General features: G+C 37.6%; 1 protein-coding gene across 5 annotated transcripts in view; it reads right to left on the bottom strand.

Annotated features, from left to right (window-relative positions):
* Positions 1-23888, bottom strand: part of KCNQ1 (potassium voltage-gated channel subfamily Q member 1) — a 342658-nt gene that overhangs the window by 212406 nt on the left and 106364 nt on the right. For 4 of the 5 annotated variants that reach the window (XR_014693723.1, XM_084521542.1, XM_084521543.1 and 1 more), the window contains one exon: positions 22571-22691. Coding sequence is in view for 4 of the 5 variants with exons in the window: in XM_084521542.1 (XP_084377668.1) it covers positions 22571-22691 (121 nt within the window). In the remaining variant the exon portion in view is untranslated. Of the gene's footprint in view, positions 1-10588; positions 10661-22570; positions 22692-23888 lie in introns of those variants that run through there. The other variant, XM_084521544.1, reaches the window with a different exon arrangement.

Below are 23888 nucleotides of genomic sequence, written 5' to 3'. Positions count from 1 at the left end.
GTTCACAATATTAGCAAACTGCAAAACAAGGCCTAGATTAGATAGAAAAGGGAGTCAGGTTTCCCTGCACAAAAGATACCTCAGCTGCCAAAAGTACAAGAGCAATTAAGGAACACAAATCAGCTTAAAAGCAGGGAGGAATAAATGGTGTAGAAAAAGGGAAGTGCTCACTTGAATTAATGAGTTTGCACATGAATATGCACACACATTTATACATACACGCAGTCAGGGTGAAGTTTGCTCTCTGGACATACAGAAGGATGATGTGTCTGCTCTGCGCTGGGCTCAGATGCTCTCTTGCTTCCCCTAGCTCAACGAGTGTTGGTGCTGGCTTTTTCCTTGACTTCTGCTCCATTGCAAAAGTGCAACTCTTTTACCCAAATATCCCAGGCAGTAAAGAAACCACTGTCAGTTCTCTAGTGATTTAGACATATTTCTCATAGGTGAAGCTCACAAATACTCTGGATTTAAAATTCACATAAAGATTATGCACCATTCAAAGCAGACAAAGTCCTAGTAAAAATTGTTTTAACTCATTAAAATAATACAGATTTCTTTTATTTTATTCATTATTATTTGCTCCTATGCCTCAGTTTCTTCACTATCCTTGAGTCTTTTTTTTTTTTGTGCATAGATAAGAATACTCCAAGAAGCTAGAACCCTCCCTTCTCCCTTTCTGCCAGAACTAGGCTCTCTCTCAAAAACCAGTGAGCACTCCTGTTCTCTGCCTCTGGATGACAACAGCATAGGCTGTATGTGTGCGCAAGCAAGAAAGACGATACACAGGTTAACAGATAATATTCAAGAAAAACCTGAAATATCTATTGAGAACTGAGGAGATTGTTTCAGAAATGACAGATATAGATATATAATCAGAGTAGTAACACTTCTATGACAATCTTCACTCTCTCAGTACAGTAATTTCCAAGTTGCATTAGCTGCCTATTGAAACTATACAAGTAACAATGCCAAGTTCATACTGTACCAATGCCAATTTTTCACGGTGGTTGTGGCAGTTCCTTAACCAGTACATTAGCTGCTTGTATGTCTGCCTTCTTGGGTGAAATTACTGTCAATATTTCTTTAACTTCTTCAAACTGTAGGTCATCTCTGGACAACATATATCTATGTGGGTGTGGATGGCTATCACAGAACAAATGAATTGGTTAAGTCAGTTTAAAAGAAACCCAGGAGCCAGAGTACATTTCCCTTTGTAGAGCACAAGTATAAAGAAAAAAAAATGGTTGCAACAATAATAGGGCAAACATCTTTCCCACATTTTGTCCTATAATAGTTTCAGAGTATATACCTCAGACAAAATGCTATCAGCCACTGCCACTTTATCGTAAATGTCTCTTGGCATTTGTTGTGTTACTTAAACACTGTAATTCAAGAATTTATGTGAACACCTCCAATTCCTTAAATATATTTGTAGCTTTACAAAAGGGCTTGAAACTATGTATAACATAGCTTTCAAGAACACAAAAGGTTAAAAAGAGATGCCAATACTTCTTTAAGTCTTGTGATTCAGCATGGCCTAACTCACAATTTATGAGCTCTTCGAGGCTGGCAATGCTATGATTACTCAACCTGGCTCATAGTTGGCAGACACAGTCCAAACAAGAGAATCAGAGAATCTCAGTTCTAATCCCTGATCTTTTACAGGGACTCAGCTGGATAGGATTCAGCAACACATGCAGCCACATGCTATGTGTTAAACAAAATGTTACCTCCATTGAAGCTATTAGGACTCTGAAAGTACTCAAAGTGGTTGCTTAAACAATTACCTAAATCGGGGTCTGTCTACATGTTCAGAAGAGAGCTGCTCAAAAGCTGTTTGTTCCTCCTTTGGCTTAATTACCAACTCAGCTGATTGAGTTTGGCATTCTGTGGGAAGCACAGGGTGGTCAATACAAGAATTACTGTCTAATAAAATGCAAGGTATTATAATATTTAGTTGTAATTAACAACATATCAGTGTACATACTAGGGCAGAAGCAGCAGAAAGCACAGCCTAACAGCTTCCTGAAACCTTAGAACAACATGGTAAGTGATGATCCATCTTTGACAGAACTTGCTAGAACTTTGGTACCCCTTTGAGTTCCACAATGCCTTGTCAAAAAAATATTTTCTTCACTTAGCAGCTCTAACATTTTCTGGTCATTGGCTAACTCTTTAGGTTTGTCCTGCTAAGTCTCATGGCTTCAGCCTTGGCATAATTTAGCACTGCCACCTCTCAGCATCAACAAGTGGGGAAAAAACAACACCATAAGCAAACAGTTCACAGTCATAACAGAAGCCAGGAAGTGTTCCACATTGATCTTCAGATTCTTTTGCCTATAAACCATGTAAATCAACATACAGGTAACACTTAGAAATGAGTTGTGAGATCTGTTTCAAAGGTCCCAGCGAAATCCAATTAACAAAGAAAACTTAATAGTTCTAGGATGTTGAAAAATTAAAAATCTGAATGTGGTAGATAGATAAAGTGATATAACACAATGAGCACAGGATGTAAGGTCACAAATGCCAAATGTATGAGCTGTTGAGCACTCCTTGAAATACAAAAAATCTATGCCTGATTTTGATGTTAGAAATGCTTGTTCCCTTGCTGTCACAGTGGGGTGCATAACAGGCCGGCAAACACCAAATATATTTCACAAATAAATAATTTCACAAATAAAAGCTGATACAGCTGAAGGTTAAAAATCCTCATCTTTTTGGATCTCTTACATCATCTAATAAAATAAAAGAGCCTCAGACAATTGAACAGAATAGTACCAAACACAGGTACAGCACTACATTCATTCTTCTGCAAAGTCACACACCATTTAGAGACTGAATTCCTTTTGCATTTCACATGAAAATGTGAATTCCTGACTATTAAGTTAAAGGGATCATGGCATACTTCACTGTGAGGAGGACCAGAGAAGTCTGCATCCCTGTAAATGAATATCCACAATATCAACCAGAGACAAGAAGGTAGTTTGGGGGTGGGGGGAGGGGGGAGAGGCAAAGCTCAGCATGAACACCAAGGGTCAGACATGGCCATGCACAATCAGACATTTAATGAATTTCTGCAGACAGCTGCTTACATAACTGTCAAGCTGTCCTACCAGGCCTTCGAAAGCACTGAGGCATTTCCCCTTTTTCAAGGAGGAAAAAACCCACTCTGAAAGATAAGAAAAGCAAAACTCATAAGCTGCAATAGTCACAATTACTTATAATAGCTTATGACTACATGGATTAAGCTTTAATTATTATACTGTTGCTATTTGTCTACTATTGGATGTGTTGAGAAACCAGTTCTAACCTGTCAGACACGATGGACTGATGTTTTCTAATGTTTAAAGAGTTATAGTTTGCCCTTGCCTTTTGCCAACAGTATATTTCCACAATTAAAGGAAGTTATTTTATACCATTTTAAACAAAGTTTGAAGAAACTTGCCGTAGGAACAAACTTCCTGAGTTTCATTATCCAAAGCTTTAAAATGACTGGCAAGCTTCACTTTTGAGTCATATAAGTTAACTGATGACACACTAATCATGAGGAGTAATGCTAGTCTAGTCAGGTATTCTTTTCTTCCTGGTAAATACAATCCAGGATACCCTGAGGGATTCTGCTAAGCACAGATGTAGAGAAAAGCACACAGAAAGAGGACAGGAACACATTTTTCAACATGTCTTTTCCCCTTATTCAACTGTCGAAGAGAACAAATGCATTGTCCAATGAGGATTATAAATGAGCCTGTGCCCAAAGTTAAAACTGAACTTCCGAAAATATACATGCTACCACTTTGAATTTCATCCCTGAGATATTGACAACTTTTATCCTATGGAAATGATTTAGGTATTCTTCTTTTTAGTCACTCAAATCTGCAAGACAGATTATGAAATCATATACTTTGTCTTTCTGATGAAAAGAAGGGATCTGGCCATGGATTTGGCAACTCCAATGAGAAGCTGATAAACATTTTTTTCCCCCCATTTGATAAAAATCTGTCATTTAACAATCTTACAGGAAGAGCCATAAGAACATAGTCACCCCTTCAGCATGCAAATAAGGGCTCCGTACCTTAGGAAACTTAGACAGAAGACTAAAATCCTAGTCTGATTCTGATTTTAAAATTAGGAACGTGATTGTGTAGTTTTTTGAACTAAGGTGTCACAGCATGTAATGGAATGAAATTAAATTGCACTATACATTGCACTTCTATCACACTGACGGACAATCTGTAGCATTTGTTTTCAGTGTAAAGTGGATCATAATATCTGGTATAAGAATAGCAAATTTTCTTGTCATGTGCTTCTTTTTCTCCTTTTATGTTTTTCTATATGCTTATTTTTAAGGTATTTCATTGGACACTTCATTAACAAAACAGTCATTAATAAAACTATAAAGATAATATATGGCTTCCATTTGGTTTTCATTTTTAAGCAAGACTTTTACTGACTTACTTCTGTATTTAAACATCTTTGTCCAGAGACAGTAAAAACTTTAAGAAAATGGAAAGATCCCAAATCAGATCCAAAAGCTCTTTGAATTTTTACATAAAAGAGCAAGGCAACAGTTCCTTCCTCCATTTCAAACCTGAAAGTATACAATGTCTTCATAACAACCAGAACTCTGTCTTCAGATTTTACCTTCCATCTAAAAACCGTAAGTTTTGGGTTCATCTTTTAGTATTGGTTATTTAAAAGCATCCCCAAAATATCTGTAGCTTACCTCCCTGCCCATAATGCAGCAGCGCCTTCCCTCTCAGAAATGCATTAAAAACAGGGTTAAGATGCAACAGGGAGGGGAACAAGTATTACAGAAAAATCAGTTATGGACTCCTACACAATTCTTATAAGATGCAATTTCAAGGAAAATAAAATTCTTCTAGCCCAATCAGAGAATAAGGACAACACCTCAATTGCTTTGGCCTTTCGTGGAGATAAGTAATACACTGTGCTGTTGGCCAAAGGAATTGCTTTGATTGGTACTCTGAGCCTTGTACTGCCAAAGAACTGCTGTGGTATTTTCCTCCTCATCTCCCCCCAACAGAGCTGTCACATTTATTTTTTCCTCCATAACCTGGAATATACTACTTGCAGTTTCACATTAGGAGCAGAAAGATGCTGCAAGTGGAAATACCTAGTTCAAAGTTAGTGTAATCTCACTAGCTAGGCTTTGAGAACAGATAAAATGTTCATACCCTGAATAAAAAGCATTCAGAGAAACATCATGTGAAATCAGTCAAACTAATCGTGAAGAATTGAAAAACAAACCACCCACAGTAAATTTCAGGATAAGCTTCCAATCTCTTCAAGACAGTCTTAAAGTACTCTTTGAAACACTGGCGAATCAGTCTCAGCATCTAGGTCAAACTCACTTTAGGTCACGTTGTGGTTTTCCTGATTCACAGGACAGTAAAGAGCATCTTTCCTGTTCTGGGTAGGGGACGGAGAGGGCATGGGTTGTCACCAGGTGTCAACTTTTTAACAGCTGCAAAGGTACTAGCTTACTGTAAAAATAACTACTGCTCTTAAGTGAATATAGTTGAGAAAACAGCCTTTCATTGTAATCTTCCCTAACAATTTCATAGCTTGTGCAGTGCACATGTATACTGGAGGGCTTCACTTTGTTAAATTACAGGCATTTTCCAACTTTCAAGTTTAGATATCATTTCATCCTCTCTAATAGAAGAAACAGTTCTATACACAGGGGAATTCACAGGTTGGTTTCTTGTGGCTCCCTGTATGGATTGTACCTTGTCCACCAGTAAGGCTGAATGCAGACAAAGCTTTCACTTTGGTAGAGAAACCAACCACAGGGCTTTACCTCTTCCTCTTCTCCTCCAAAATTGTATATTTCACGAAACTAAGCATCATTTAGACTTTTAAGTCCTATGAAGTTTAGGTAAGGCAGAACAACAATATTAAGAAGTATCCAGGGACTTGCAACTGGTGACATTCAGGCAAGAGGATCATACTTGCCTTCCTTCCTTTCAAAAGAGATGTTGATTTATGAAATAGCGCATGCAATTTCTGCTTTTTTTTTTTTCCTTGCTAGTCCCACCTGGCTAAGGAGGTTAAAATAAGGGAACTCATAAAGAAGAAATAATATGAATTATTTTTTCTTTCCTGATAGAAAATTATGCCCTGGCTGATGAAACTAATACTCAGCTCAAAAAAATGTATATAAGAAAATGCTGTCAGACGTAATAAAGAACCCATTAAAGATACAGCATCCCAAGTACCGTATGTTTTCAGGTAAAGCTCACATTTTATAATAGTGGCCTTAAGTGACACACACTAAAAGAGGGCAACTTCAGGTGTATAACCCACCTCAGTCACTTACACCCTGTTGATGCCAGTTGATGGCTCTGTTGTTTCAGCACTATTTATAATGCTGTTTCATCTTTCAAGGGTTTTCCCTCCTTATATCAATAATTTATTCTAAAAAGAAAAAACCTTCCAGTTATAAATCTTCACTTAAACCCATTTCTTGTGTAACCTGAGAAGAAAAATGGCTGTTGTATGTTAAGCAGTTCCACTTTTACAGCTGTCCTGCTATGCGAGTACCATAAAAAAGGGGAAAAGGGGAAAGAGAGATGCTGGCTTCTCAGAGAAGTTTTCGTATGGAAAGCTGAAGCTATGGTGGTGGTACAATCTACAGGGACCACCTGCCTAGTCCTGGCGACAGCAGTGATCAGTACATCCTGGAGCATGATACACATGAGCCAGGTTACATTACCAACTGCCATTAAAGTGTGCTTCATCCCATCTAGCTGATCAGCCTAGAGGCTCCTCTTAATAGCTCCAGAAACCAGAGAGATTTCTGACATGATAGAGTGATAAAATGCTATGGATAGCCTCATTCTGCAGCAGAATCATAAAGTAACTAAAGATTGGGCTTATCAGCTTTTAAATATGTGATCTCTCTTAATAGGAAATAGGTTCCAAACTTGGAGTTAGATAACATACTAAACTGCTAACATATTTTTTTCCTCCCTGCATTCTCCTTAGAGACCCGTTCTCACCACAGACCTATGCTGGAAAACTTGTTTGGAAGACTGTGCTTGAGAGCTATGCTGCAAGAGTTGCTCACGATGTGTCACGACACATTAGGATTAAAATCACTTTAAGATTATAGTTCTGGGATTCTGTACATGTGCAGCCTTATCTACAAGGCAAATCTAGAAGATTCAGTTTTCTGTTGAAAGTAGTTGGATCTTCCAAACAAAAACCACTGTAACTCAGGTAAAACACTAGCCCAACACCTGTAACAGACTTTGATTAATCTGCCACCTTTAGTATTTCACTGCTTCCCACTGAGAACTAAGCACAGAAATTGTACTGAGTGTTGCCCAGTTGTACTGAACATTACATCTTGGCCTTTCCAGGAATACAAGCAGGGATGTAAAGGAGGAAAGATCAAGTCTGAAAGAAGCCTTCTCGAGTACTCTCCTACCTCCCATCCAAAATAGACATGGAGAGAGCTCCTACTCGATCCCTCTCACAGAATCAACCCTCTTTAAGCCACATCCACTTTCCAACTGAAATCCTTTCTATCCAGAGTTTTAAAAAGATATTTTATATTCAAATTTGTTCTCATCCTAAAACCCTGAGGAGATATTAGCACTTGGCTGAGATGCTTGTAGGTTGCAAGTGTGGAAAGTACTGAAGCCACCTATTGCATCCATGATCTACATCATCATATACATCTATAGACACACAAAGGAACAGACTTTTTTTTTTAATGTACACACACGTGCACTTTTCACCCTTTAAGAACAAAACAGTTTGTCATCATACACAGACATTTTTGTTGTTTTTCAAAACAAAATTACAAATAAATCCTTCCTAAAATCTTGGCAACCTTTCTATTTCTATTTGGAGCATCAGTGAATGCTGCTGAAATAAGAGAATACACTCGTGCCACCCTGCTACACTAATTTTGTCATCGAGTTGACTATTAACCCATGGCCGAGTAACTCAAAGGTAGGCATAACTTCACATATAACACCACTGCCCCCTTGTGTTAAACTAAATCCCTTTGCTCTAGCAGGAGGGTCTCAACATCTCTCTCTTTTTCCTCAAGGTGAAAAAATATGAAACTAATTTCTCGAGTATGAACTAGACCTCTACAGTTCGTGAAGCTGTTGCAAAACAAAATGCAGGGCATGGATGATAGAAAACAATTTGGAAAATAGCAGAACATATTTCCAACGTCATGCAATCCTAAATGACTGACAGGTTTATTAACAACAACCACCACCCCTCTCAAAGGCTGTTTGCCTTATCCAGTTCCTTTTATTTTTTTTTTTTTTTTAAATAAAATTAATTATATGAAACCATATAACAAGACTGTTAGCTAACTCCAGGTAAGATGTACAGTGTAATTCACTAGCAACTCTGAATGCAGAGCCCATCAATGTGGGCAACACAATAAGGGCAAAATTCATGAAAGACATCAGAAGTGCAAGTGTGGACATACATGCGTACAGCTCATATGCTTACATTTTACATTATTTTCTCAAAAAATGTCTTTGCCGAACACATTCGGTTTGCAAGCTTATAAGGGCTGTAATGTTTTTTCTAATGAGAATTTGGTGCCACCTATAATTTACATATATTAACATACTGTGTATTTGGTCAGAAACTTAGTGATTATTTCAAGCATATTACAAAGTGTTATAATCTGTCCTTCAGCATAAGGGGCAAAGATAGCTACGTGGAGTTGATACAGGCATCAATAACCCGTATGTGGCACCTGTGAAGAGCTAAGCAAGGCTTTGGACTAAGGCCAGATAGGGTATTGCTGCCATCAAGGAAACATGGACAGATTCTTTATTTATTTATGAAGTGGTGTGAATTCACCCAAGTGGGTGAATGTCAGTGGAGTCTGGGGATGATGCTGGCAGATGGCAGACAGTCGGAGTTAGATTAGATGTTTGCCATCAAGAACCAAGGGAAAAAATGGGTCCCTTGCTTTATGACTGGGGTGTAAAGGAAATAAAAGAGGGAGAGGCCCTGTGGCCAGGGTGGAACATATGTCATAGAAAAGTGAGCCACAAAGCTAGACGAGAGCCTTTCCACCTCAAAAAGCCAGGCTGCAATAAAGCCACAGAAAATGCCTCATTTTTTCCCATTTCTCCTATTTATAGGTCTTTGACAAAGCTAAATCAGAAAGTGCTGTCATATGAATTGTTAACCAAACTACCAGTCTGCTTCCCCTTTGGCTATCAATGCTGAATTCAGGTTCACTAAATCTTGGAAAAATGGGAACATGGAAGAAAACAATTACAAAGTTTATTTCCTTTAGGTTGCTTCTTCTGAACACACATCCAGGTCTGCACAGTTCCTATAGGACTACCAAGGTGTCTACAATGCAGCATCAACTAAATTATTTTCTGAAAAATATGAAGCCATGAAGGCAACTTGAAGAATATGAGTCTCTGAAAGTATATCGATGCCAGCAGAATCAAAGGTGTTGCATTCCAAGAACAAATTTGTCCAATGGCGTCACCAGGACCAGCTACCTTCTCTCTCCTACCCTCAGCCCATTTCCTCCTCCTGTCACTGTTGATACAACTATCCTTCCTGCTCACTGGGGCTTACATCCTTCAATTACTCTTTTCTCCTCTCTCCTTCCGCCACAATCCATCTGTTTCACCACAGCACTTCCAAGACTGGCCCCTTCCCTTCCAACCCTCCCAAAAGGTGCTCGATCAGGCATTCGTAATGTTCTAGCCTTTCAATGAACTGCCCAGAGGAAGTGCAGATGGGACAAGAGTAAGCAGGTAATTAAGGTACAGCTCTCAACCTCATTTTTACTTTCTAACTATCTAAATGCTATCTTTCTCTGTCAGTCTTTGTGCCAGATCAATACTGCTGCATGCACTTTGCTTTCCCCATCACATACAACTCCCCACACCCATCAATCTCATTTCTCTCCCCTTGCATATTTTACATTCTGTATTCCACACAAATGGCCTGCTCAATTAGAGAAGCTGAACTCAAAAACTTGTAACTTAGACGTGCATGTTCTCAGTTTGGACAGTTGGCTTGCTTTTATCCTTTCCTCCCTTCCTCTTTTTCCCCTCTTTCACTTCCTTCTGACACAGTGACACCTTATGTGCATAACAGAAGTCATTAATAAGTGACAGACTCCTGCCACACAAATATTTTTAATAATTCATACTTCTCTCAGAGGATCTGCAAGCTACGACTACAGCTCCATTAGGTATGATTTATATTGAACTGCTTTTTGAGCAGTTCATATCTTTAAACTGTACTTCTCTCAGAAAAAGAGTTCCTAGAGGTACTTAGGGCCTTAAATATGCCATTCAGAGTTATGTTGAAAAGCCTATAGTATACATTATTTGCCAATTCATAACTTACAGTAAAACACCATAAGGTTTCAAAGAAAGAGACAAACAATTAAGAGCTTTAATAATCTGATCCTGCTGTTTGCAGCACATGGTAATTCAAAATTATTCATGTGTTTCAATATGGAAGTGATTTAACATAATTTAGCAAACCTGAGACCTACATTAAGATATAATAATGATGAATGGACGAGACACAGCACATACACTTACAGAAACCTCAGCGTCCTGCAGAATAAAGGAAGTACCTCTGAAGACCTTGCAGGTGCCCCCATGTGGGTGGCCTAAAAAGAGGAAAACTACAGATAGCCATTAAAAAAAAATTATATATATATATATATATATATATATATATATATATATATATATATAAAAGATCAAGATTCTAAAAGTATGACAAAGGAAGTGGATAAGAAGGCATTCCAAATCAGTATCTGAAAATTTTACATAGACAGGATTAAATTAGGTTTCTAAAATAAAAAGCAGATGGATTGAGAACACTTAGTAAATTCACTGAAGAACAAATATCCTTTGGTTGCATCTCTCCATTACTTAGTATCCCAGCAGCCATTTCAGGACTCAAGTGCAGATGTTGCTTGTAAGGTACATTCCAGTTATATTTCCTCATTATACACCACCAAGCACCATGCAAATCCTCCAGGTGAAAGCACGTACATAAATCCTTACCTTTTCTTCCAAATAAAGAAACCCCTCACACAGTCTAAACATTTTGAGGTATTAAATAATTACACAGCAAGTGGAACAATGAATAGCATTTTAACTTATCAGTATATTTATTCACACGGATTATGTTTATAATGTCTGTTTAATTATGCAATGTATTTCCTGACTGTCCTGCATTACTTATTGTATCAAGTAGCTAATAAGAACCAACAATTGTTTCACAATTCAAAAAATGGCTGAGTATGGGGAGGAAAGAGAAGAAAGAAGAGGAATTAACTTCTATGCTGCACCAGAATTTCTCAGTGTCACAGAGCGTGATGCTTTTCGAAAAACAGGTGAGTACAGCAGAACAGGCCATAAGACTAGTTTGCCAAAATTTCCACTACTTTGTTAAGACAGAGTAGTGCTTTCAAACAGAGATTTCTGCCTCAGCCTATAGTCTATCTGTTCCTCCTGAAAAGGAGCAGATAGATAACGGTATAATATCTCCGGACAGGACTCAATTTTGCTATTTGCATGCATACTGCCAACCACAGCAGGGCTCTACATCCAGCCTGGGGTTTGTGGAAACCAACACAAGAAAACATAAAAACAAAGCCTCCCCCCTACATACACATGGCAGTTTAGCTTTCTGGACTTTAGGTAAAAGTGGAGAAGAAAAAGATGCGTTTCACCTCTGCAACCTCCCAACACAAAGCTCCTGAACACTCCACATTCAACAATGGAGGGAATTTGACCCCTGACTTACAGATCTAGGTGAATTTCTAATGCTTCATACAAAGCTTGTTTCTTTGGTTTTTCAACCCCATCTCTGGTCTGCTAAGCACTGTTGACAGCTCACGTTGCTAAACAAAAGGAAAATTGACATTCCACACCATTCTGGTGATGTCCCCTGTGTCCCACCATCTGCAGGACAGCCCGAAACAAGTTTCCATTTTGTGTTAAAATCAACTTAAAAACAATGGATTGTCAGGAGTTTCAAAACCACTCACTGCTGACTAATGGCAGTGAAGTCCACTGCAGCACAAAACTGACAACTGGAAAAAAGTTATGCTCTCTATGAGCACTTCTGGATCCCACTTACTGCAGAATGTTTTTTTTTCGTTGTTGTTTTTTAAAGATAGGGCTCGGTACTCATTAAGCAGAGGCTATCCTGTATGAAGAAAGCCTGTATGGCAAAAACAAGTATAAACTGCTTGCCAGGAACTCAATTAATACTCTTCTGTACACAATAGTAACAAATGCTTGAGTTCTTTTATTGAATAAAAATGATTTATTCATTTTTAAACACTAGACATTTTTTCTACAAAAAATAAGTCATATAAACAAAAGATTTGTTTGTTCACAGTTTTCTACACTTTCATTAAAAATTCACATCTAAAATATATGGGGGTTACATTTTTAAAATAACTGAGAGACGATCATAGACTAAGTCACACCAAATTCTGGCCAGTGTCTAAATTGTTTTTGTCATTCTAAAAAAAAAAAAAAAAACAAACAAAAAAACGAACTCTACAAGGGTTCAAATGCTTCCCAGAGTAACAGCTGCACTACATAAAAAGAGTTAATGAGGATAATTCAAGTGAATTTTACTCCCAGTATCTTAAAGGTCTTGTCAAAGTGGTAAACTTACTGTCAGATGTAGACAAAAGTGATTTCCAAATGCAGCATCTAATCTGATAGACCTCTTAGTTCACCTCCCTTCGTATTCCTGCATGCAAAGTGAGTTTTTGTAGGATCTAAATCATTTTTGGCATCTTCTGGTATTTTCCATTCATACAGAACCTTTATTATGGATCTAGCCTGCCTGAAAGTGCCATCCCTCAAACAAAAATCCCAACCGACAATGCTGCATCTACAAAATGCAGCCTGTCAGCCTCTTGAACTAGGAATTACATACAGACTGTTACATTTCTGCACTCACTTCATCAGCTCTCTGCAGAACACAGCATCACATTGAATCTAATTCATGTGGGCTCAAGATTCCTAAAAGACCAAGTCCCTGGGCCCCCATCACTCGCAGTAGCTCCCCTCTCTTTAGGAACAGTGACGTTTCTGTATTGGTGACAGTGGCACAGGAGATGGGACTTTGTTGTGGGGCAGGCTCCAGCCCAAAAGAACATGAAGCCAGACTGACAGTGGTTACCACTTCATGCTCCACTGTCATTTAGGCATTGTATTTATGCATTTTACATATAGAAAAACAGAAAGAGGTAGAAAAAACAAACGATCGTTACTTCTCCTTGCAAAAGAAGTAGAGGAGTAACCAGACCCAACAATGACTAGCATCTGTATTTACTTTTATCCCAAGAGGTGCTCAGTAACCACAGAAATGGGCGCAGTACAAGAACCTAAGGAAAACACAGACCAAAACACAGCCATAAGCAAAAGGTCAGGTGCTTGGCTGTAGCTTTCTAATAAGCTGACAGCTACTGTCAAGCATTTAAGGTATTTTGTCTGCAGCACAAAGAAAATGTTTAGCTTTTCCTACTTTAATTTCCTGTGATGATTTTTTAAAAAAAATGCATTCTACATATAGGAATGACAAAGTCCCTGAGCAAAATCACGACTAGTGTCAGTCTTTGTAGTTGCATGAAGAAAGTACATTATGGTCAACAGCTACCTCATCTCCTGGTCTCTCGATCCAGGGCAAGCAGCTACAGCTGGGGGCTCTGCATGGCACGTACCCCGTGTGTCCATGCTCATGGGCAGAGCTTCAGCATAGCTCTACCTGACCACATCTTTAGCTTAGGAAAAAACCTCATCGCTAGCGATCAGAAACAACAGCTGCAGAAGAAACCCTGTAATGTGCGTCAGTGCTGTAAAAGGGTTTCCAGAGAAGTACAGCATAAGGAGAACACTAAATTAATTCTGAATCAGGTCCTGGTCCTCCTGGGAGCAGAATTTACTTGTGAAAAAAGCCACATGTGGAATGAAGTTCATAGGAAAAATTAACTTGTATTCATAATATGCTTGAGCAATTTTCAGATCACTTTTGCCCACAGAACCTGCAGCATGCAATTTCCTGAATAATTACAGTATTACAAACAGGTACACCATCTCATTTTCAGCTTTTGAAATTGTTTCCTTGTACATCAATACTGTTACCAAAAGGTGTTTTCCTTTAGCAGTGCACTACTCAGCAATATTTAGAACAGCTGTTGATTTCCATTTTCTCCTAGGTAATTAACTTCGCTACGAAATATGTTCTTACAAGACATTATAAATGAAATATTATCCAAGTATTAAAACATAAGGGTCCCTTGGGTCACACATGCTATTGGCTTTTAATACCATACTGCTTCATGCCTGGATTTGATAGTTCAGCCTGGAATGAGATAATTAGGTCAAAAATATATTAGATAAACTATTTGCTTGTTATGCTTTGTTGGTTTTCAGCTATGTCTGCTCCAAACAGAGAAACAGATAACTGTAATTACATTCTCATCCATAGTCACCATTTCACTACTGAAAAGAAATATTTACATATGTTAACATATTGGCCAATATTATAACAGATGTTTTTCTAAAAACGCTCATTTAATAGTTTGTACCTGTACATGGAATAACATTTTAGGGGTCTATGAAGTCAACATCAGTATGTGCCAACCGATATTGACAGGTATACCTACAACCTTGTAGTGGTATCAGAGATCCTTCCTGGAGACCTGTGATGCCAAATCCAGGTACGTTGGCTACATTGATTTAGCAAAGTACATGCAACATGTGTGGGCATAATGCTGGGCACAGGTAAAATATGCTAATGGGACTATTTATATGCTATTTAATGTACTTAATTCTACAACTTCATGAGGAGTAGTTTGTTACCACACCATGAGAAAACTATTATATTCATCATGCAATCAGTAAACCATTAAACAAAAAATTCTACCCCATTTTTGGGGAATCATTATTTAACACTGAAAGTGCTGGATTTTGGTGTTTTGGGTTGTTGTGTCCCCCTCCCCCTCAAAGGATATAATAACAAGTTACTCAAATTTTTATCCCTCACATCTAAGGAAAAAGCAAAGCTATCACCCATCCTTGTAATAGAAACAAAACGTTTATGCTTTTAATTGTAATTCTGGAGTTAAGATGATCAAAAATTTAACTTTGTAAAATGCTAGATAAAAGTGGGACATTTTTATTGTGTTGTGTCCCCACCAGCTTTTCCCTCCCCTACCTCCCCCCCAATTTTTGCACTTCTTATTCTGTATGGTGCCCAAAGTAAACAATGATAAAAGTTAGTAAGTGGGGAGTTGCTCGTTGTTTTTACAGCATAGGAGCCCTGTACTTCTGAATCACTAAGCAGCTGGAGTCTGGTTTAATTACTTAACATCAATCAAGACGTAAACCAGCACTTGGAGACCAAGGAATGCAACGTTCATCTGCAACACAAAAGAAATAGCTAAGCTATCTTAGCTTCTGCCTAGACGGTTTGTACACTAGGAAAAGTCAACACATTACTTTTATGCCGTGTCAGAAACACAAAATAGCCAAATAGCAATTTTACACTGTACTGGAATTTGTCAGTGACAATTTGTAGTAAGGGAGAAAAGATCTTGAGAATATTATTTCATAAACACTTGTAACCTTTAACACTGAACATACTTGTCCAATACTATATTCTGGTAAATAACAGCCCCAGTATACGATGGCCCTTCCCTCTCCAATAAGTAAATAGATATAAGAACAGGGATGAAATATCAAACTCGGTGTTCCTGTCTGAATTTTTCACCTGTTCACTCTCTAAGCTTATGAAATCCAATTCTTTTAATTGTTTTTGCTAATATTAAATACACATCACAGCAATGCCGAGTTCAACTTGATGGAGCACTACAGCCTGTCTTTTACAAGATCAAAGGAAATGATCTAATTATCCCCTCTGGTCTTCAGATCTATAGATGTAAACTACCCATTCTATCTAATCTATGAAAAAAGCAACCACCCACCACAGTACACAAGACCTTCTCCCTAAAGATAAAAGAAATGAGTAACCAAATGGGACAGATGTTAGCCACATTACTTATTGCACTGTCGGAAGCTGCTCAGATCCTGTGGTGCTGAGGGTGAAATAAGACACCATGAAGCTTTACCCAAGTCTTAGCTTCAGTGTATCTCAGGTAATTCATCTGTAAAAAGGAAGATTATGATTACCTGTCTGTATCACGGAAGACGCGATTTGCCAAGATAAGCCAACTTTGCAGCAGACTTCAGATGGCATTAGGGCACACTGCTCTAGTTGTGTGCTGCGATCCCACCTATCCGGTATTGAACACACACACACACACACACACACCAGTCCCCAGCCCAAAGAGCTTCCAGTCTAGGCACAGGACAAGAGATTAAAAACAGACATAAGGACGGATGCAGTAGCTCATGGAAACAGAGTAGCACGCTTGTCTTTGCATAGCAGTAGCTACAGCACTTTCGAAGTGCAAGACAGGCAAGTTTATAACAATTGAGAATCAAGGCAGCCACACAAGAAAATGCAAGATCCCAATACTATTAGCTCATTGCTACAATGGGAATGTCATAGCTCTTTGGGCAGTGCTTCTGGATGACAGCAATATTCATAAGCCAGAAATCAAATTCTTATCAAATATGAAGAGCACAACTGGCCTAGAATAACCATCTGCTGTAACAGACAAGTTTGCTCTTGGTCTTGCCCTACTACAACCACCTAGCCCTGCACCTGTAGACAAACTTTGCAGGCCCCTAAATCTGGAGCTAACTAACGAGTAGTAATTTGTTAACTTAATTCAGAGAAGCCTTGAGTCCTCAGTGACTACTCTGTGTTTATCATTATTTAATCAAGGGATTAGCCACATCTAGGATTGGATTGCCACAGCTTTTTCCCCACCATACGACCCACAGTGGGAAAAAAAAAAAAAAAAGGGATGATGCTGCTGAAATCATCAGCGTCTCGTTTATCACCATTATGGGATTTTCTTCCAAGAAAAGAATGTTCTTGATTGCTTGTTAAAGCAGCTTTGGGGACACTTCACATCTTCAAGTGGCTCAAAGCAGCTGAACAGATGACAAAGATTTGATTATCGATACATACAGAGTTCTAGTCTTGATTTCTATGGCTAAGTTCATGGTTAATTTATCACCAAAGCACAGGATATAATGATACTTTTCCATACGAAAGGGAATAACTCTGGGAAATAGTCTTCCCTCTTTTTAGGAAAATATTAAATCAAGAGAGTTGACAACAGGGAGTTTGACAACATAGTAAAATATGCTAAATAAAAAAGGAATGCTGCCCAACATACAGTAAGCACTGAAGGCTTTCCTTTTGCAAGCAAAGTAAATGAATGGAATAATGTAAAGAACTGTAACCAATTAAGTTTCATCATTAAGTTCTGGTCTTAGCTCAAGAATATTTTTCCAAATAGTTGCCATCGATGCTATGAACATGTCCTGTCATTAATTATAAAATGGACCCCATGCAAATCATGGTTTAAACATTGTTAGCAGCATTTCTAACAGAATTCTTGTGACAGTAGAAGTCAGTCATTGGATCTGACCACTTGAGAGTGAAAAAGAAATATTTGCTCAGACTTCACAGGGTCATTTTGGCATAGGAGGGGAAGATAAAAGCAGGAATCTTTTACAATATGAGCTATCAAATCAAAGCAAATAGGCTTCCACTCACTGATACCCCAACAGAAAAGAGACAGTTATAAAACATTCATCGCTGTTTGTTCTAGACAACATGGTTCTATCTCATGCCAACCAATTACATGTTGTTAATTAAAACATGGAAGAATAATAAAAATATTGAAGAAACAAGAAAGAAAACATTATTTCAATGAAAAGCCAGTGGTAACTACAGCACCATGGACACTGCACTCGGTGTTTATCAGCACGCTTTATTAATTTCTATTACTTTTCAAAGTGTCCAAAAGCATTCATTTCAATCATTCTGGAAGATCCATCTGTAGCCATTTCCTCTTGATCTAAAACTGATGAAAAAGCACCAAATTTGTTTGCTTAACTATTGCATCTATTGTGCTGCATAACAAAGAAGAGCTGTTCCACCACTGGAACATGTCATTTACTTCTAACTCAGCACCTAAATGACTCTACCAGGAGTCCTTGGTTGGACTTGGTGATCTCAAAGATATTTTCCAACCTAGATGATTCTGTGATCCTAAAGATAGTATTTCCCTAAAAAATAAATAAGTTACTTATTAGGAAACAGAAAGAAATACTAAACATTTATATACCAGAACTGATTAAACCAGCTACTGCGCTGTTGTATCTTAATGGGAAACTATGGAAACGAATCACAGACTTGAATTTATTTTTGATTCAGTAGCATCTCTGTAAGGTTCATGGAGAATAGAGAGCTCTTTAAATAGGTAAGAGACCACCTTTAAGTAGGTAAGAAATAATTATATAAAGATACATTGGATTGAGAGTTTTCCTTCTTGTCTTCTGTTCCCTTTTCAGCTCAATTCAACCCATTTTTTCTCCTATTCCTTCCCATTTGCATGTTCAGAAGTTGGACTTATTTCTTTTGACTACCTTCAGCTAATGCCAAACGTAAAATTAAAAAAGGTTCTGAAAATTAAATGGTTATATGAACACAGACATGGAAACAACCTTGTGGTAACTGAGCCTTAACTACTAGTAACACTGATTTTCCACTGCTTTAAAAGGTAAATAGAACAAAAGACTCAATGAAGTGAGACAGGGAACAGATGACAATAGAGGATCACACTGATTAGAGAGAAAGGAGGCAGTGAGAAGTCCAGAGAAGAGGTGTGGTATTGCTACAATCTAGTTTTATGTGTCACTTTTACAATGGAGGAGACCACAAAGACAATTAAATATATCAGTCAAAAGACAAGTCTTAAACAATACACTGTTTACGGCATTTTTCAAACTGTTACAGTTCATTTTGTAGGTGACATCTGACAGCTAATTAGATTGCACCACCTGAATCTGCATGTTAAGTTTATAAAACTCCTAATGTATGAGGCTAAGTGCAATTAACTCTTCTATCCTTTATTATTCTATTCTGTATTTCTGCATGCACCTGCTGCAAATTTCTTCTATATGTTAATCACTTTCCTGCTTGAAAATCAGCTCTCAAAGTGCTTCTGTATTTTTTGCTTCCTCTAAGTAGTAGTGACATGATTAACTGCTACAGCAATCTTTCCACATGAAAGATTTCCCCTTTCTAATTCCACACAAATTGGGCTATAATTGCTACATTATTTATTTCAGAAACACATTTAAAATACAGCAAGGAGTACATCCTGGGGAAAAACAAAGAACAAAAAACACCATAACCCTGCATTTATATTACTAGGCAGAATTGTTCCATTAAATCCAATAGGAATATGCACCTACATATAAAAATATAAATAAGGAATATTTTTGGCATAAGCAAGCAGTACACTGAAATTCAATTTAAAGTGAACTTAGGCCTAGTAGCCTAAAAGCCCTTTGTTTTGGCTGAAAGATGGCATTTTCTTTCTATTATGACCCAATGCAAGTGAGGAACAAACTTAGGCTCGCTGTTTTTAAGCCACAATGATGCCAAGTGCTTGCCTGTCAGTAATACAGAAGGTACCCCCCCCACTTTTGCTGGAAGATTTACATTACCTCTTAAAAGGAAATATTCTTCACGCTGTCAACCGGAAGTCACTTTCCAGTTGTGTCACCAAATAACTGTGTAATACTTACTTGTGTATTTATGAATTCAAAAAATACATGTTTATTCTGGAGTTACCTTTCCATGGTTTATGGATAAGCTAATTTGTATGTTGCAATAAATACATGATTGACCAGGAAATAGTTCTACTAATACCAAATCCAAGAATCCTTAGCTGAAGAGCCTTATAGTATGCCTCACCTTCTGAAACAGTCTTCATGCTTATGTTCCTTTGATAGAACATGGATTGCTTTTAAGACTTGAAACTAGAGCTATTTGCACTCAATTTGACTTTTCCCTACTAATTTGTTTTCATAGCTGCTGCTGTATTTTTGTTAAGTACCTGGGATACTTGCATAATGGCTGTTTTTGTGATAACTTTAAGGAAATAAAATGCTTCACTACTGGGGACATCAGAACAAAATAATTCATCCTGGGTTCTCTCATGCGTAGCATAACTTCCATGCCTGAATTAAATATGCACACTGACGTGAAACTGAACTAATATTCTGTGTAACAGAAATGGTAAGTAAAGGGGATTTGTGCACAGATACATCTATGGCTCAGTTCTAAATGTGATGCTTATTTCTAGTCCCACATTCAGGTCCTACTAATACTTATATAACCAGCTTATAAATGTGTTCCCTAGGACTTTGAAATTAAGAATGAAAAATAAGCCTTTGTTCAAATAATTCATGGAAATCGATGGGTCTTCATCAACCAGCAGCGTGTGTGCGTAGTGAAATGCTGCACAGCAGCTTGCTTTACAGCCACCCCAAACATAGGCAGGCTACACAATCCAACAGAGAAACTCACATAACAATCTTTTAAATTTCAAAATTTTGGGGAAAATCTGTTAGCTGAATGCCAAATACACCAACTGACACTGCAAAACAAAGGGTTTTCACTAACTCTTTGCCAAACCCTCATATCTATAGAGCTATCTGGCATTGTTTCAGGCATTTAATCAACTGCATACAAAGTACACGTGCTTCCACGTGAACAGTCCTCAGGCCTTACAATGTTTGGGCACTCATGCTTCAAAGGAATGCATTTCAATTAATATTTTATCCAGTTTTGAATCTAAAACCAAAAGTCTTACAAAATAAACAAAAAAGGCTGTACTTTCTTCTTCCCAATATAGACTTGATTCAAAGCAAATACAGGGGTATGTTTTGTACCATCCCACCACTCATGACCTAGAGCAATCTAGGAATGTGAACAAAGATTATAACCCAAAAAATGAAGTAGTAAAAGAGAAATATGCATGTTACTACAAGACTAGGGTGTTAGTTTGGTAAGATTTTTTCAGTTGATACACAATATTTATATATCCTAGGGTTTCCCACAAATGTCCATACTTTAAAAAAAAACAAAAACAAACAACTCAAATGTTACAAAATCTGACTTAAAAATAATGGAGCACCTTACTTTATGAAATGTATCAATGAAGGTGACAATGAGAAATAACTGAATGCTTCTCAAATCCAAAAACGATAATGTAAACTCCTAGCACCAAGGTTTATTTTTCTTAAAGAAAGCCTGCAATACTGCAGTAAATTAAAATTAAAAAAAAAAAAAAAAAAAAAAGCTGTGCAAAGAAACTTCTAGATCTGGTTTTGCTGCTCCGTTGTTCTTGTCTAAGGCTTAAGGAAATTTATGACTTCCTGCTCCTACTTGTACCACTAAGAAATTTTTTTCAGAATAAAAGTCTCCTAAATTCTCTTCTTACAAATGTACATACATGTAGGTGATTCAACTGAAAACGTGCATCCTTCTGCTTGGGGGCAGGAAAGGCTCCCCACATTTTTTTTTTTATTTTATAAAAAAACAAACAACAAAAAAACAAAAACAAAAACAAAAACCGTTCTATATGGGCTATAAAAATGTTTGTGCTTCTCCGCTATTTATATCACATAGAAAGAAGGCCTGAAAATTGGCAGCCGGCATTTCTGCATGTTTTGTACCTCAGAAAATTAAGTATGCCAAGAATTTTCATCTGTGGTTTCATTTCAGAAATCCGAGGATTTCTAGGAATAGAAGGGGAAGAGACTCTCTCATGCCTCTGCTAGAGGGGTGAATGAGCTTAATCTTTCACACACTGCCATGCACTTGCTATGGAAAATAATAGGAATTTGTCAGTAGTTCAAATTAGCTAATGATAGACATTTTTAAGACATTCAAATAATATCTTTTGCAATTCTCAAGCCACTTTTCCTTGTGAAGCTGTAGTTCAATTCTCCTAAGGATTTGAGGATAATCTCAAAACACGAAGATAACATTTTAACATAAAAGATATGGCGAAAATGTAAAATGAAAAAAAAAATCACAAAATAAAAAAAGGCCTATTTCAGATATTTTTTTATATACTACAAAGCAGTAATAAAGACCAAAACAGATCTTTTCTTCCAATGCAGATCATCATATGACCATTTGAGAAGGTGCTGCTGAAATTGAAAGGCTGGTGTTTCATGTAAGTATTTCAAAATTTGCACTTTACAGTTATTCCTCTGGAAAATGGTGGAGGGATTAATATAATTCTCAACAGGCAAGTACTCCCACACATTGTCTCCATGTGAAAATCCTGAGGCTATCAACCACCAGCTGCCCACAGACATTAGCTCAAAACTAAAGCTGTGTGTCACAGCCAAATGAACTTTTCTTTAGGTCAACACAAAGATTTACTGGCACTCAGAACAGTATACACCAACTTCAAGGTAAAAGAGTTTGATGCAAATATCTGAGATAGCCCTATCAGCTCCATATTTCAGCTCCTCCCACCTGGATTGGCTGCTCTTGTCTAAGTCAACTAATGCACAATTCAATAGCCTTGACTTACTGTGAGATGTGAGTTATTGGGGTCAACAGAGTTTCACCCTCCAGGTCAAGCTCATCGGCGAAGCTGTTGGTCCTGATGAAGGGTCCTGTGTTCACATCTAAAAACGTCGGGCTTTTTTTCACTGTGAGGAAATATGCAGATAACAGTTAAAACAATAACATTTGGCTTTTTCAAGGAGGATCTACTGCTTGTTTGGATCTCTAAAATATTGTACATTTTAGCAGAATATTGAAAACAGAAGTTACTACAAAAAACGGGCATATAGCTCAGAGCTCATGAAAAGTTAAACTAATTCTTTTTGAAGCATTTCAGCTTCTTAGGACTTAAAGATTTTTTTCCCCTTTTTTGTTGTTCATACTCCTCAAAGACTAGAACTCAGAGTATCTATATTACAGGCAACTTCATGCCTTATAAAAGTTATTGTACAGTAACTTTTTTTGAAATCAGCCACGTGTATGTCCTACAGCAGCAGTGTTTGAGTGCTTTGATGACAAGATCGGTTTATTTTTTCTCATCTCTATTTCATGTTTTAGTTTATATTATCAGCTTCTGGTCTGTAATTACTATGACTAGAATCAAGAAAATAGGCCTAGATCCCCCAGGGAGCCTAGGCATTTTCATGGTGAGATGTCTACAGGTTCCCAATCCCTCTGACACTTTGGCACGGGATACCTCAACTGTCAACCCAGATACGAGCTAGGTGTTGAAATGTCCATTTAATCGAGGAGGATGTCCTAAGTGGGAGGGCCACTTTGCAAAGTGTCAGATATTGTAAGTTTTTAGTTACTTTTACACCAACACTTTCATGCATCCAAGAAATTAGGCAGAGTGGTATAGATTTTATTTTTAATTTCAGGCTCCTAAATTCTGCCAGACTAACATTTAGAATGCTAAGTGCTCTTTTGAGCATGGTCCTGACATTTGTCAGAGAAGCCACAAAATTTCTGTATATATAAAACCACTATTGTATTTATACTTGACTATAAAAAAAAAAAAGTGCAGAGAGAATAAAAACAACGGTAAGCAAAATTCTGTAGAAATTCCTTAACATGCAACCATTTCACTCCAGTAAGTAGTTCTCCTCACACGTAACAAGAAATCAAGATTGTACCTCAACCCACTAGCTCTCTGGGAGCACTGAAATGAAAAGCTGCTTAATAAAAGGCAAACATATTCTCTCCCTCCTTTTTATTTCAAAATTTTCTAAGATGATCATAACCAAGATCACTGTCTGTTCTGGTAACCAGAGCAGCCCTCTACTCTTTACTCTCTCATTCTTAAATGCTGCTTCAGTATAAATGAGCAACCACATCAAAAC

Source organism: Aythya ferina (assembly GCF_964211825.1).
Source record: "Aythya ferina genome assembly, chromosome: 5".
Taxonomy (NCBI): Eukaryota; Metazoa; Chordata; class Aves; order Anseriformes; family Anatidae; genus Aythya; species Aythya ferina.
This window is presented reverse-complemented; position numbering and strand designations above follow the sequence as displayed.